This window comes from Euprymna scolopes, chromosome 12 (genome assembly GCF_053919585.1).
Source record: "Euprymna scolopes isolate OS-2025 chromosome 12, ASM5391958v1, whole genome shotgun sequence".
NCBI lineage: Eukaryota > Metazoa > Mollusca > Cephalopoda > Sepiida > Sepiolidae > Euprymna > Euprymna scolopes.
Window position 1 is genome coordinate 66395070 of NC_136493.1, and position 17167 is coordinate 66412236.

Genomic DNA, 17167 nt, shown 5'->3' on the forward strand with positions numbered 1-17167 from the left:
AGCGATGTAATGTTGGGTCAATGTCATCTTTTCATCGTCATATCAGACAGTTGCTTTCATTTGGAGACACTTCCCTAATAAAAGGGCGAGTTTGAGTGAACAAACTCAAAACAACTATCCCGCAGTTAATACAATTTGATCTAATTAAACACGTATTTAAAAACTGCAGAATAGCGTGATGTTTGACGTCAATTTACTTTTTAATCGCTCTTATATTGCTACTGTCGCTGTAGCGCAAGTGTTCAGGCTTGATTACATAGAAATATACAAAGGCAGCAAAGGAACAAGTATAGTATTTATAAATGGGCAAAATTGTATTTAGATTTGAATACCTAATTATGCATTAATATTCTTAGCCGAATTATAAGTCATAGAAATGGCACTCAAAATCATAAAAAAATTTAAAAAAGACAAAAACATAAGTGGTTAATGTAGTTTGTTTGAAATATTATGTAGCATGTTTGTAAAGGTAATTTAATTTATAGAAGGCAATAGAAAGCAGAAGTGTAACAGATTGACATATGAGGTGTCTTTAATAAGTTTGCAGACTTTTTCGTATGGGTAATTTTATTGATAGTACGCATATGGAACTTTAGTCCCCTTTGAAGTAATCTCTTCTGGCTGCAATGCACTTTTTGTACCATTCCAACAACTTCTGGAAGACCGATGGAAGTTCTCTTGCATGTCAATGGCCTTCATCACAGCCTCTTTCATCTCCTCAATTGTCTCATAACAACAGCCTGTAAGGTTTTCCTTGAACTTAGAGAATAACTTAGTCACAGGGAGCAAGATCTGGACTATATAGAGGATGAGCAATTGTCTTGATGCCCATTTTGGTCAAATAGTCTGTGACAAGGATGGAGTTGTGGACTCCAAAATTGTCCTGCTGAAAATGCCACTGACCCGATTTGAAGAGTGCTGACCTCTTCTGATGGAATCTCTTACTGAACTTCTTTAAAACCTCAACATAGTATTCATTGTTCACTGTCTGTCCAGTGGAAACACAGTGCATGTAGATCATGCCTGTGTTGTCAAAAACGGGATCATCATAAGTTTCTGGGTGGATTTGCTTTGTCTGGCCTTCTTGAGTCTGGGAGAGCTAACATGCTTCCACTAGGAATTCTGTATTGTAGTCTCTGGGTCATAACAGTAGATCCAGCTTTCATCGCAGGTCACCAGAGCATTAAGAACTGCAAGATCTGAATTGATCAGCTCAACCATCTCCCTTCTTGTCATGACATTATCTTTCTTTTTGATCTTCTCTGAGCACCCTTGGGACAAACTTTGTGCAAATTTTCCACATCTTCAGTTCCTTGCAAATAATTTTGTATGCAGTTCTCACACTGATATCAAACTCTGAACCTATTGTCTCTATAGACACACGACAGTCCTTATCCATGAAATTCTTTATTTGGCCAATCAACTCTGATGTTTCTGACTTACTCTTCCGACATCTCTCATCATTCCTCACAGACTCCCTGCCTTCCTTGAATCTCTTATATCACTTAAAAACTGATGGTCGATTCATGCAATATGGTGAAAAAGCAGTCTGAAGCATTCCATATGTTTCTTTGGCATTTTTTGTTTAAAATAGAATTTTATTGCATATGGTTCTTCTAAAGTGTTCTCATGTACAGATTATATTTTTGAAATTCACTAGCTTTAGTAGAGTGTATTTCAATTCCTGCTGCAGCTGTATCGAATTCAACTTCAATCGTCACCAATGCTCGCAATAGTAACACAATAGGCTTGTGACTGTAAATAACACTGTTTCTTCCTCTCACTCAAGCTTGCTTTTTATGCAGTTTTTCATCCGATCTCATTTGCATGTGGGTCCTCTGTTTTCTTGTGATCTTGCAATCTCGCGAGACCACAGTTTATAAAACACCAGGTGCCATCTTTTTTTCTCTTTTCCCACCCAACACTTCCCTGCGCCAAGTCCGTCCCTCCTCCATCACGCCACCGCTCGTATGCACATCTACACAATACACAAATACGCAGACACTTGCTACTCTCGTATTACACTCCCCCTGATCTGATGATCACACAGAGTGCACTGCAGGGTTGGTCTCCTAGTCCACTTACTTTTGTGAACGTGCAGATTCCTGGGTTCTGGCTCTGGCTCTGATTCAGGTTCTGATTCTGATTCTGTTTCTGCCATGTCAGATGAACTATAATCATCACTCTCTGGTCTGTTGATTTCGTTCATCAGTAGCTCATCACATGAGGATTCATTTCTCTCCTCTGTAGTTGTTGTATGATGCACCTCAGAAGTCGGGCGAAGATCACGCACATGGCCCGCAGTTCCATCAACTAGAACCGACTGCTGGCTGATCACCACAGAGATTCGTCCTTGCTTGAATTTGGTGGTGCACCGGTTTACAGGTGGTCTCACCCAAACTGGATCCCCTACCTCATATTTAGCATGTCTTTTCTGGTTGACTGGCTGTGCAGCATCAATTCCCTTTAGTCTAACATGATATGTGTATATGGCATTGACCGGCGCTGTTGTAGGTAATTTCCCCATCCTTTGGCGTGACGTTATACCAATACGTGGTGTCCGTAATGGTACATTGCTTTCTGGCAGCAATTCTCTTAATGCTACAGTGGCTCCTCTCAGCAATACCATTCCCTGATGGGACATGAGCGCATCGCAACTGTAGTCGGACGCCCCATTCATCTAACAGCTGCCGAACTTGTTGGCTGCAAAAAGCAGCATCGTTATCTGTTAAGATCTCTTCCGGCGCACCACGCTCAAAAAAGATGGATGACAAGATGCGAACAACACTTGCCAAGTCCTGTCTAATCATGTGTCGCCATACCGCAAAACGTGTGGGTCCACAATCGATAAGAGTTAGAAAGGATTTACCACTGTAATGGGTAATGTCCATTGCCACCCGCTGCTACACCTTCTTGACGTCCAAGCGTCCTTTTCGCCATTGCTCTGGTGCAGGATCAATACACTGACACGCCTCACAGTGCCTGACAATCTGCCTGACATCTGCCTTTGTCATTGTTGGGTCCACATGCAAAATACACTGTTCTCGTGACACCTGGATATCCACTCTGTGCATGAATCTTTTGTATTTGACATGGGCTAATCATGTCAATTGCAACTGCGCAAGATCGAGCTGTGTGCTCCACACCCATCTTCATGGCTCCATACCATCTGTGAGGTACACGGGTTAGTTGGTCGGCACGATTACAATGTGCTGTTACCAGCATTACCCCTACTAATAGTCCATACTCAGAGACCAGACTCTTCAGCATATCTAGCCTTTGCCAGATCAACATTTCGCTGGCTGCCTTAGTGCGGATTCTTGTCCGTCCTGAAAGCGTATCAGACACCCAGTGATAGATGCAGAGAGAATCCATGTACAGGTGCAGTTTCTTCGATTGCCATTGCAGTGCGAGATTTATTCCCTTTACAACAACGTCCAGCTCTGCTAAGTTGAAGTGCTGAGCATCACTCACGGGTTGCAGCCAACATGCGTTTTCAAACACATTCCCTCTTTGCTCTAATGCAACTCCCAATGTCAATGAACTAGTGTCGACTTACACATTTATGTGGTCTGCATCAACACACCATTTTCCACGGGCAGGTTCCTCCTTGTTGACTCCCTCTAGGGTCTCAGTTACCATCAGAATTAGAAGAGCATCATCAAGCACATCATCCCAACCTGTGGTTACAAAATTCGCTTTGTGTTTGATGACACCCACAGCTACACGCAGCCAGCTACAGGCTGGTAAGTCTCCAACAAGTTTCCTACACCAGGAAAAAATAATCCGCCTCGTAACAATGTCAGGGATGCCTGAAATCCCACTGCACAATGTATATTGTTATTGCTATACATCTTTACATGTACTGAATTTTCAAGAGTCTACAACAATGAATTAAATGCCTGTACGAAAAAAATCTGTAAACTTATTTAAGGCACCTCGTAAATTGAAGCAATACACACATTCTTTGTCTTGCCTTATGATGATGAGAGAAGGGGAACTCGACTATCCTTACATTACAAAGATAATAAACAAATATAAAATAACTGAAACACAAAAGACAATTGTTCTAGCTTTGATACCAAGCCATATTGATATACCAGGCAATGAAAAGGTTGACACACAGCGAATACTGAAAGCTCATCCACAAACTTAAAAGGGAAAATAAAAGAATGTACCAGATGAAAATGACAAACCAAACTTTATAAACACCAATTCATAATTAAAAGCAAAAACACGAAAACCTATTTGAAGGACAAAGAAAAAACATGATGTTTACTAGAATCTGCATATTTGCTTGCACAAGATAACGTGTGCATATTTGGTCTCACAAGATCATGTGTGCATATTTGTTTGAACATGTGGCTGCACTCAAACGCATCTTTTACAGTCAACATATAACATTAAAACACCTAATGATTGAGTTCACAAAATAGAAACACATATGAAGTAAATATTAGTTCTCTGTTTCAAAAAATAATACCTATAGAAAATGTTACAAATTAGAAGTATTATAAATATAAGCCTTTTGGCTCTAAATGACCCAACAGTAGATTCTGAGCTGTCAAACAAAATCCAATACTAAGCATTTTCATTATCCTTTGCTTATTCAGATAACTCTAGGAAGAAATATCTTTATATCTCCATTTGTCTTATCTGCAGTTGAGTGGCCATTTCAAAGTTCTAACTGAATACTCACAGTTTTGTATCTGTCATCTTTTCTCACTAGTTAACAAAATATAAATTATCTTTTTCCTTTTCATTTCATTTTTTAAATTACAAATCTCAAATATTTTGATATGCATATTTTTTAAGTAATTGACGTATATGCTTCCAACTGTTTCTAGACAATAGTGGTATCATCACAAGCCAAGAGATGGAAGACTTGCACATTGCCTTGCAGAATATTGACATGTCATCAGCATTACCACCTAAGGTGTTACCTCTACCTGATATTCAGAGAATTTTGAAACCTGCAGAAACAGTAATCAAGTTACCAGATAAAATTGGAATCTCAGAAAATGATGACTGTGCAGTTATTGTTGGTGAGATTTTTATTAAATATAAACATACATTTTACCACATTAAGTTTCACATGCAATAATTTCTTTTTGGTTGTCGGGTATACTTTGGTACAAAATTTTTGGTATCTGTTACAAAGTCAAGATATTGTTGTTATTTTACTTGTGTAGTATGAGTTTTATATTTAAATGATGTTTTAAGCTCAGATTTCTTTTTGCACATGTATTAGTATGACTATATCTCTATATAAATAAAATGAACTCATATATAAATAAATATAAATAAATCGCAACACATCAAATGCTGTAAGTGACCAAGTTATTTCTGACTCTTTCTTCTCTGATTTTGAACACTTAGTACAATGGGGAAAGCGGTGGCTGGTTACTTTTAATGCATCTAAAACCAAGCTCCTATCTTTACATCATCACCGCTCTGATCCCCATCTGGCATCAATTGAAATGAATGGCTCTCGTTTTGGGGAGTCTAGAAGTGTAAATCATGTTTAGTTTCAGAACAGTTTCCGATGGTTCGTTGGTCTACACAAGTCCTGGGAGGTGACTGGTTTGCAGTAGACAGAACTGGAGTTGGAATCCACAGAGCAAAAGATTCATCCTGTGTTGAGACGGAGAAAACATATGCGAAATTGCTACAGAAAGGTTTAATATTTATGGAGCAATTCTGGTTTCTGATTGGTTGGTAGCAGAACTTGAATTAATTCGATTCGTCAGTTCTTAGCAGTATCGTTTATAAATAGAATCTCTCGACTATGCGGGTTCATACCCCATTATAAACAAAAATATTGTAGCATCCCCCCTATTTTTTATAATGGGGGAAGTCCCTTATGTTCATTCTGCTCAAAATAAATATTTTTATATTCAATTATACATAACAAAATCAGAAATCATTTGGATCTTAAAATTTTAGCATGTAAAAAGACGCCATCTTTAATTTTTTTCAAATGTCAAACAGATATACATATATATATGTGTACAGAGAAGAAAAATAAAAAAAATTAAAAAATGGAACATATTTTTACCTTAAAAAGGGATGGGTATGTGAAAACCATTTCTTAAATTTTATTATGCAGTGTTTTGTTCAAATAAAACGCATACATATAAATAATGATACATGCAATATGTACCTGTTTAAAAAGGATTTTTTTTGTTTTGTTAATTAAAACAATGCAAAGAAAAAAATAGGACATTTTTGATAAATAAGAAAGAAAACTAATGTGCAGAAAAAATAAAAGTCAATTGTAATTTATGCGCACCTTAAAATAAGCATGCAAAAAGTATTTGTCAAAAAGAAACTCGCACAGAAAATGTTTTCAAAAAAGTAATGCAAAAATTATTTGTCAAAAAGGAAATTTACAAAGAAAAGTTTGGCAAAAAAGTTACTTTTTTTTTTCTAGTAAAAGTATTAGTTACGCATTAGTGGGTTAAAATATTAATACAAACAAAATGGATGCAGTTTAACGTCTTGGCCAGGACAATTTTTTTTTTTTTAATATATAGAAATTTATATACATACAGGCCCGTGAAAAATGATTCAGTCGAATCCCCCAACAATTTTGAAGCAAAACGCTTTAACTTTATCCTTGTTGCGGGTTTCATGAATATATTAGCGATATTTTGTTCTGATGATATGTAATTCAAAATAATAGATTCCTTTTTCACCTCGTTTTTTATGAAATGGTATTCTATATCTATATGCTTAGATCTTTGGCTGATTATCGTGTTCTGTGCTAAGACTATACTGGCTTGATTATCACAATTACTACAGGGCTTTTAGTTAATTCTGACTCTAAAATAGTTTGTAGGATATTTTTAAGGTAGAGTGCTTCCTGGGTCAGGTGTGTGATCGCGATAAATTCTGCTTCACACGTAGAGAGAGATACAATCGGTTGCTTTTTAGATTTCCATGAAATAATAGGCCCATTTTCTGATAGTCTGAAACAATATCCAGATATACTTTTTCGATCTTCGCTGTTTCCCCAGTCTGAATCCGAAAATCCTTCTAATTTTAGGGGATTTTTTGATTTTCTAAATACTAACTTCTGTTCTTTAGTTTCTTTTAAATAACGAAGGACTTGTCTAGCTCTGTTTAAATCCTTCATTGTCGGTCTTGATAATTTTTGTGACAGTTTTGTATAGCATATGTCGGGTCTGGTTGCTGTCATTAAATATACAAGACTGCCTATGATTTCTCGGTATAATTTATCATCTATTGTTTCAGATTCTGTGTGTATATTTTTATTAATATCATTTTCGACCAGTGTAGAGCGTTTCTTGCATTCTCCCATTCCAAATTTTAATAGTATTTTGTCAATGTATCTCGATTGATTCATCATAAGTCTTTTCCTTTCAGTAAATGCTTTCCCCCAAAACCAGGATATTTTGCCAAGATCGATCATTTTGAATCTTTTACTTAATTTGTTCTTAACATCAGTCAACATTATATCACAATTTGATGCAATTAAAAATCGAACCATAAAACCAAAACTAGTAGTTTATTGTCTTTGTGTTGGGGTCAGCAGCACATTGTCTAATTTGCTGTTTAATCATATACTCATGAAATACTGTATTCCAACACTTTAGACCGTTCAATGACTTGTTAAGTTGCCACACACTATTTTTATTTTTCATTATAAATCACTCTGGAGGGTTAATATAAATTTCACAGTCTATTGGGACATTCAAATAAGAATTTTTTACGTTTATTTGATGGATGTTTAGGTCATATTGCGAAACAATTTGCAGTAAAATTTTGATTGTCGTTAGGTTTGTGGTCGGTGAAAACGTAGAAAAATATTCTATACTATATAAAGTATATAGTCTTTTTTGTAAAGACCCATCTTGTAGAAATAACATGTTTATCTTTTGGGAGAAGTACTACCGTATAGGTATTATTTTCGGTTAAAGTGTTATATAAAGGTTTTTCATTATTATTCTTGTTATTGTTCTTTGTTAACAGTGAGTCTTATTAAAAGAGTTTTATTAAGAGAGAGAGATGTTGTTGCGTTCTGTGTTATGACGAGATTCATATATATAAAATGTTCATACTTAGAAGTGTAATAGAAGCTCTTAGAGTGAGGAAACAGTGTTCCGACAGTCTTAGTGTTCACATTATAGACATGAGATGTCGAGACGTGTATGTAAAGACATTTTGAAACATGATATACAAGACATATAATAACAATCTTCACTTTACCTTTTAGTAGAATTACAACACAAAGACGACGTTTATAAAAACATATGATGGGTTTATTTCTTCTCCCGACCGGTCGTGGTTTTCTGAGTCAAGAATTCAAAGCTTCACATTCTAAGTTTCAAAAGTGACCGTCTCGCTTCTAGATGTTCGAATCCCATGTCTGGACTGTCGTCTGTCGTCCTCAAACTCTCTCTCAGTTTCTCTGCTTAACTCTAAAGTTTCTAACTATATCGAAAACTTCCCATTTTCATACACATGTTAAAACATGTGTCTTCTTTCACGTGTTCTGGAAATGTGTGTCCAAAACTTTTTCCTTTGTTTACAAAAGGAATTTTAACCTATATTCCCAGTAACCTATTTTTCCAATATGTTAAAAACATGTTTATTAAATTATCTTATAGTTGCATTCTTCAATTGAATTTTTATAACAGAATTGACAATGCACATTCTTTTCTTGAAACTATTCTATCTCTAAGCTAAACAATGGTTTGTTTTCACATTCCATTTGCTAATTCTGTCTCGTAATCTATTTCTAAACCTAAATTACGAGGTTCGAATTTCGTCTATTCTATTTCATTTTCATTTTAACTAAATTTCTCTATTTTTATACTTACATGAAAAGGGGACAGCCCTTATCATGTAACATCCCTCCCTTCCATATTTCACAAAAAAAAATGTATGCATTTTTAAATTTAGTACATTTTTTTTTCTACATTTACACAACCACCCGGCTAGGAAAGATCAGGCTAAAAAAAAAAAAAAAAATCTCTTTCAGTCAGCCCTCCTCGCCCGACTTCACAATTATTATATTTTTATAAGATCAGAACCTTTCTGATCTTCTTGGCATTTACTTTTTGGGTGTAGGGTTTTTACCTATGATTCACATCAGCTACTTTCCAGCCACCCATATGCCGCAGACTAGAGGTTTCCACCTCCCTTGAAATGGACGACTCCCTTCGTCCCAAAAGTGTCCTGATCGTCTCTTTCCACATGGTTAGTCTCATCAAGTATGGCTTTGTTTTTTTATTCTATAACTATCTTATACGGGACATACCAAAGCTCATAAACAATCTTCTTGGTTGGCTTTAACTATCAAGATATACCTTTTTTTCTCTCATAACGGATTCACTCGGATTTCCTTGCTTGGATTCTTGAAACTTCGACGAGGATTTAGAAATATCACCCATAACTAACACCTTTTGCGCCACAACACCTTAATTGTGCACTAAATTCTATCTAATAGCCCGATTTTTTGTGATTTTTCTTTTCTCTCACCAGAGCTTCCAAGATCCAGCAGATATATCCCACATTCATGCGTCTCTAAAAAAAATTCAAGGTTATATCTTTCTTACGTAATCTACGGCATATTTTTGCCTGTCTCTTACTTCATTAAGCTATATGTGATTGCCTCGGGACTACCTATCATCGGTTTACTGATCCCCTTAAGAATTTTTGTATTCTTTCCAACGCCTGTTTATTAATTAAGCCAAGTCTTACCACTTGCTTGGAGTCGTTACGTGCAACCAGCTTATTTTAAGCACTTAATTAACACAGGTTCCCAAATTTTTCGAATAGGGGCACATCTTGTGCTTATCAATCCCTACCGAGTCACTTTTCTTGGAAAAAATTATAGGATCTCTAAAAAAAACAAAAAACAAAAACCAAATGCTAAAAAAAAAAACCATCTTTCTTACGGCTTATCACATCTAAAAACTCTCTAAATACCCGTTTACGTAATTTTAATTTCTTGTCCCCCTTCTAAAATTCTAACTGAATCTGTAAGCCAACCATATGTCTTAACTAGTTTTATTTTCTCCTAGACTGTTTAAATCTAATGTATATTTACTGATGACTTTGAATTCCTGCTGTGAAAACAATAACATTTACATTAAGTAGAAATTTACAATATGGTTCAACATCAACACATTTTCAAAAGAAAATACCTTAATACATCTAAAAATTTTGCAACAAAACAAAAAAAATAAAAATTTGTTACATTATACATTTCAAAAGTCCGTTAACACAAAACAAAAAATTGTCCCTTTTTCAAAGACCAGAACAATTAAAACACACTAAAAAACCCGAAAAATATTCACAATGCATAAATTTGATTTTCATTTCTGCATCCTTCTTTTTTGCTATAGTGTATTTTATTTTATTTATTTATTTATTCATTCTTCCTTTTAATACTCGAGAATTTTAAATGTACTTTCGACTTTTGGCACTAAATTGTTATTTATTATGATTGACAATTTTAACTCTAAACAATTCAGAGATTAACACACATTCTTATGAATGACACACTGTCCTATTTTCTATTTGTGTGCGGCCGTATTCAACAATTTTTCTCTTGCTTTTTTTATTTTATTTATGAATGAAATATTCGTGGGTTGTTTTTTTGTTTTTGTTTTTTTAACTGACCGTATCTCTTTTATCATCAGTTCCTAGCAGTATCATTTATAAATAGAATCTCCTGACTATGCGGGATCATACCCCATTATAAACAAAAATATTGTAACAGGGAGGCTCCATGTTTTGACAAACTTCTGAGCTTGACCTTTACTCTTGATCTGAAATGGAACACATACATCAAATCAGTTGCCAGGGTCGCTGGAAAACTGGTAGGATCCTTCTACCACTCCAGCGGTAATCTCACTCCTGATGCTATTCTCTACCTATATAAAAGCCAGGTACATCAAATGATGGAGTATTGTTGCCACATCTGGGCAAGAGCTGCTAGAAACAGCTTATCCTGCCTTGACAGAGTTCAAAATAGACTCCGTAGCTTAGTGGGGGGTGCCCTTTTCTCTTCTTTGCAAGCTTGTCTCTGCTTTATCATTATTTTCATGGCAAGTGCTTATCTGAGCTCCAATCTATGGTTCCCCCTCACCAAACTTTCACGAAAATCACTCGTCTAGCCAAAACCACTATCAATAATTTCCTCTACTCTTTATCTGTGACTAAACCTAAACGTAGATTCCATGAACAAGGCTTCTTTCTTAGAACTGCACGCCTGTGGAACTTTCTTCTCTTTGCCTGCTTTCTAGCTGACTACAATTTGGTTGTCTTCAAGTCCAACATAAATAAGTTCTTAATGAACTGTCCCCCTAAGTAATCCAATTTACAAAATTTCCACTACTTACGATTATTACGCTATAATCCTATTGACTATTGTACACACATTAACCCTTATCTTCGAGTGACTTCCAAGCCTTGATAAGTAGTGCCTCTTATGTTTTAAAAAAAAAAAAAAAAAAGGCAACTTTATGTTTGCAAAAAAATTCTGACAAAAATATTGTTAACTTGACATGATTATGACAATAATATTAATGATGTTGACAGTATCCATCACCTGTGTCACAACTGTTTAACAGAATTTCAACAGAAATGAAACGAACTACTGTTAATAAACTCTATTCTATGTTTTTATTGGATAACAAATCATTAATTTCACATTCAATTTTTGGACATCATATTTTTTAGATGAATGAATGCATAGAAGAAAAAGCAGATTTAGATTTGTTAAATTAAGCAAATCATGTCAAAGATAAAAATGTAAACAGATGTTCACTGACTATTGTTTTAAACTTCACAATACTATAAAGCACCACATTTTCAAATTTTAAAAATTGTTAAATATTATTTAACATTTGTGGTTGGTGTACATAATGCACTTCCTCCAAATATTGTTTAGAGAAAATTACAAGGTAGAAGAAAAAATGCAGCACATATACACTCTTTCTCTTGCTAACAATGTTTTTTTTGTGTTCACTTTTTTCAAAATAAGCTTTAAGCATTCTTTTTAATAAAAAATTTAATTATAACAGGATTTAAGGAATTTAGAAGCAAAAAAATGTTTAAATATCAGTTAATACTTTCAGCAGTTTTAAATATCAGTTAATACTTTCAGCAGTTTTAAATATCAGTTAATACTTTATAAGCAGTTTTCCAGCAGCCAGGAAAGCAAGATTCGTTAAGGCATTTGTTAAAGAGTTTAGAGAGAACAGGAGTGACTTCAGCGGAGCATTTTTTTAATAGCACAGCTGTGATGAGGTAAGGTCCACATGCTTTTGAGGTGTCTAGGTTTTTTATAATATCATGATCTTTAGATCATCTAGCGTGGTTTCTGTCCACAGAGGAAAATCAGGGAAAGAATGGCTTGCTGGGTTCAAGGTAGAGTTTGAGGCAAACTGACGGGCAAGCATGTTAGCTTTCTCAGTTGCTGTGCAAACAACCTCATGATTGTTTGATAGTGGGGGTATTATCGATTGCCCATTATTTAAAACATTTTTTTTTTAGAATGTAGAATTTAATATAAAATGATTTCCCATTTTCAGGCCAATCTAGCAATTTAGGGCAGTTAAACTTTTTTCTCTGAAAAATAAATTCTACAATTTTTTGAGTGTGTCTAATTTTCTAGGTAATTAAACGTAACGTTTCAGAATTTTTTAGATAAGGATTGGTTATTCGTATTATTTGGATTCTTTGGATTACTGTTCTCAATTTGAGTGTGATTTTCACTTTATCAGGAAAATAACTGAACATTTCCAAAACAAATCTTTCACACTCGCAACACTTCCTGAAGCGCGTTTCACAAAACTATGCATTTCAGTCCCATTTCAAAATTATTACATTTATTCAAGACACAAAATATCACATCTACGAATACTGCAAAAAGCAGACATATGAAATATTTTCCAGTTACATAAAATATTACTAATTCAATCTTGCAGTTATAAATAAAACCAAAAACATTATTGCAATAAGTTTTATCCATACGATTATGACTGTCGATGCAGTGTTTGTTTATTGGCCAAATAACACATGAAAACTTTTGCTTTCTTTGGTGACAATTGATGCAATTATTACTAAAAATTAGCTACATTTATTTTTAATTCAATATCTTTGCAAATTTAACTGATTTTTTTTTCAGCCATAATAAACTTTTTAACTTCCATTTACTCATTAATTGAATGCTTTATAACGCTTTAACTGCCATTACTCATTAATTGAATGCTTTCATTCTTAGCATAAAAAAAACAAAAAAAATACATTGCTCCAAATAGATTTTATTACATTTTTAAGAAAAAATAAACTAATTCGTTATTAGACTCTCCTCTCTCTATATATATGTAAATAAAACATCTGATTTTAGTCATTAATATAATAAGCTAATCCATTATTACTCTTTCACCTTGATGCTACCAGATCAAGCTGTCTGAAGGTATCAACTTCATGACTTAAATGCAACAAACATTGATGTTATTATTTTTTGTTTTTATTTTCTTGGGTGGTAAAGTAAGAAGGAAGAGCATGTGCTCACAGCCCCTCTTCAAATGCACGTATACTGCTACTTTATCTCTGTCCTATGAAGACGAATGGGTTTCCCCTTGTATTTCCTATTAAATTGGACTCCATAGCAGTTGAGAAGTAGAGACAATGAACTCCTACAAATATATAAATGGCTAATAAATCAACCAAGAGACCACACACTGAATCTAATTTAGACACAAAAAACAAAGAAAGCTTTCTGAGATTTACCATTCTGGAATTAGAAGACAAAATCATCTCTGTTTTTAATACATAGGGAAATCTTTATAGAAATAATGCTCAAAACTGTTAAAAATTTACAGAATGGTATTATATATTCGCTGCAGTTGATCGTGAAACTTTTTCATTGTTTCGATATATATAGTTGACAGTTATAATAAAAACACACACAGCTGATTATGAAATATTTTGTTTATTTAAAATAACCTTTGCGGTTTCAAAATGACAGTTTTCACATTAGTGACAGCATGCAGAGCAGGGTGGGTGTGTTCTTGTAGTGGAGAAAAAGAGTGTTGCTTAGCTCACCTGTCATGGTTGCTCTCCCTTTCTCCATTGTCTGACATCTATTTTATTTACACAGATGACATCAACATTTTACCATTATTGGGCAAATGACATTCGATAGCCAAGCATGTTTCTGCTCAAGTTATGTGAGACTAACCGTAGCCCTCGGCGCAAGAGGGTCCGTGTGTGCCTGGCGTGTGGGGTGGTGGCTGATCCTGTGGTCGGGGCAGCGGAAGAAAGAGTTTCAAAATGGCGCCTGCCTGCTTTTATTAGAGACGGAATCTCGCAGGATCGCAAATTAGCTAGGCCATCTTGAGGAATAAAAATCGGTCCATTGGAGGTGCGAGGCAGTCGGGTTCTGACGTTCGTGGCGATTAGTACAGTGACCGTTGGGTTCCGTTTCTATTCGTGCAGTCAGCTGAGCTTTGTTAGTTACCTTCGCGCCGTGGCTGTCATTGTTTGTTGGTTTGCTGTGTGTTGCTGTGGTTCTTCAGTGAAACGCTTCGTCGCCCACGACGAGACCCCCCCGTCTCCTACACAAGATACTCTTACAAGTTAATTCTTTAAATCTTAACTTCTTACCATTCCACATACTATGTTGAAACAAGAGCACTGCTATCTTTCAAAATGTAATTTGTGAATGAACCAACAGAGAAAGAATTTTTCTCTTTATTTTAGCATGGAACTTTATAGCTTGACTAAAAACAGAATATAGTTCTTAGCCATCCTAAACAACTACCTCTCTCGTGATCTTTTTTCACTTTTCCCCTCTCTGTGTTAATCCTATTTATTTCCAGATGGACCCTTCTTTCCACCGAATCTGCAAATGACACAAACAGAAGATGACTTGCCCCTAAGTCAATAGGTTCTTGCCCTGTCATACTATGAGAACTTACTTTTCTATTGGTGATCTGTCGTCTTCCTCATCCCATTGATGTTGACACTTCTGCATTGAAAAATCAACCTGTTCCTCAACTGATTCACTATCTGAATCACTAGATTCCCTTGGAGCAGCTAATGCAGTTTTCCTAAATGGCCTCTCTGTGCTGGGAATGTCCTATTCCTCGATAGACGCTGCTCAGAGATGTTCAGTATGCATCTTTGTCACAGAGCCCATTAATTGATCCCTAATTCTATACAACACAGGACCTGTTTTTCTATAACTATATAATACGGCTTCCAACATACATCTAATTTACTTCTCTTTTGATGATTTTTGTAGTAAACTAAGTGCGCAATCTTGAATTCTATAGTTTTTTTTTTTTTTACCAAATTTTCTATCTTCTTTTTCCGAACCTTCCTAATGTTATTTTTAACTAAAGTAAAGGTCCGATGCATCTCTTGTAGAGTGATTTCGTGATGTTCATCATTATAGTATATTTTTCATGGTCTCGATATGTTATCTAATGACAGAATAACATTTCAGTTGTAGAGCAAGTAGTATGGTGAAAACTTTGTCGTTTCGCTCACATGGAATCTAATAGCCATTAACATCGGATTCATGTAAATATCCCATGACTGCTACATCATTCTATGGAATCTTTCTACTTTACTTTGAAGGTGATAAAATGATATGCTCATGTGATGTATATTTAGTTCCTCAAACACTTTTTTCATTAGGTTGTTTATGTTTTCAAGCACATTATCCCTTAAAAGGTGCATTGGTGCCCCGAATCTGGGGAAAAATCTCATCAATCAACAGATGTACTACTGTTTCTGCACTATTATTAGGAACTGCAAGAGCCTCTGGCCAACCACTGGACATACCTATAAATGTAACTATGTACTGGTTACCTGGGAGAGTCTTTGGGTAGGGCTAATTTCACGAAAGGAAATGAAGGCTAATCGCATTCCTGCATTTGGGGTTGTTGCATCCTCAAATTTTTCATTTAGCAGAGAATACATTTACCAATGGTATTTGTTTACTTCTTTAAATAAACAATGCCAGAAATATTTTTGTTTTATAGCATGAAATGTCTTTTTTATGCCAATGTGACCATTATCGTTGTGATATTGTACTAACACCATTTTTCCAAGATGCGACGGTACATACAATCTAATTAATGGTTTGTCGTTAGGTTGTGATATATAATACACTACTTTGTCTATTAATATAAACTTATTTTGTTCTACTTTGGACGTTTTACTGTTTTTCATCTTCAAATCTAATTTCTCTTTATGAACTTCTTATCTTTTAATTAAATCTATGCCTGATAATGTAGGTCGTTTGTGCTTTACTGATGAGTGATCTGCATTCTTATACTATGCAAACTCCTTCAGCTACAAAAAGATTTGAGTGTATTGCGCTCAGTAGATAGTTCCTACTATCTCTACTGGGGTATCATCATTGTCCTGACCTGAATCCACAGCGTGTGACAAGAGATCCGCACAAACATTGTGTTTACCTTTCAGTTATTATATGGTGCAATTATAACCAGCAATACTTAACATGTTTAATTTTCTTATTTTATATTAGTGAGTTCAACAAGTATGCTATGGATCTATGATCTATATAGATAGTGAACATTGCACTATGCAAGTAGTGGTTTAACTTATTAAGAGCATAGTGTATCGCATATGCTTCATTCTCTATTGTTGACCATCTCGTCTGAGTGTTACACAGCTTATGAGATAAAAAATAAATTGTTTTTTCTACCTCTCTCTGATCATAGACAATTTGTGACAAACATACCCCAATTGAAAAATTGGATGCATCAGTTTACAGTCTGTAGTCCTTATTGGTCCCCCGATTTATCGGAGAGGGACCTATATTTTCAGTGGTGTCTGTGCGTTCATTAGTTCAGACTGTTGCCAGATAACCATCCATTAGTTTTTCCTTAAATTTTGCCACAAATTTTAGTTTATTAAATAGATGTACACAGTAAAAAAATTTTTTTTTACAAAAATTCCTGTTGTGACCCCAGGGGCTCAAAAGAGGTCAAAAATGCCCCAAAGTGGCCAAAAATGACACATTTTTCCCCATAACTTTAGATCCATCCATTAGATGTTTTTTTAAAACTTGGTCAAAATGTGGAGCCCATTGTTCTTAATATAAATCCAGTATGGGTAACCCTGGCAAAATTCTGGTTCGTGTCCCTGG

At 35.1% G+C, this 17167-nt stretch overlaps 1 protein-coding gene across 21 annotated transcripts in view; it reads left to right on the forward strand.

The window, feature by feature from the left end:
- The window catches only part of LOC145291308 (centrosomal protein of 162 kDa-like), a 927819-nt gene that overhangs the window by 470536 nt on the left and 440116 nt on the right, over window positions 1-17167 (forward strand). For 18 of the 21 annotated variants that reach the window (XM_080137033.1, XM_080137018.1, XM_080137021.1 and 15 more), the window contains one exon: window positions 4848-5045. The exons of the other annotated variants lie outside the window; for them this stretch is intronic. In XM_080137033.1, coding sequence (XP_079993159.1) covers window positions 4848-5045 — 198 coding nt within the window. The remainder of the gene's footprint in view (window positions 1-4847; window positions 5046-17167) is intronic. 21 annotated transcript variants of the gene reach the window in all.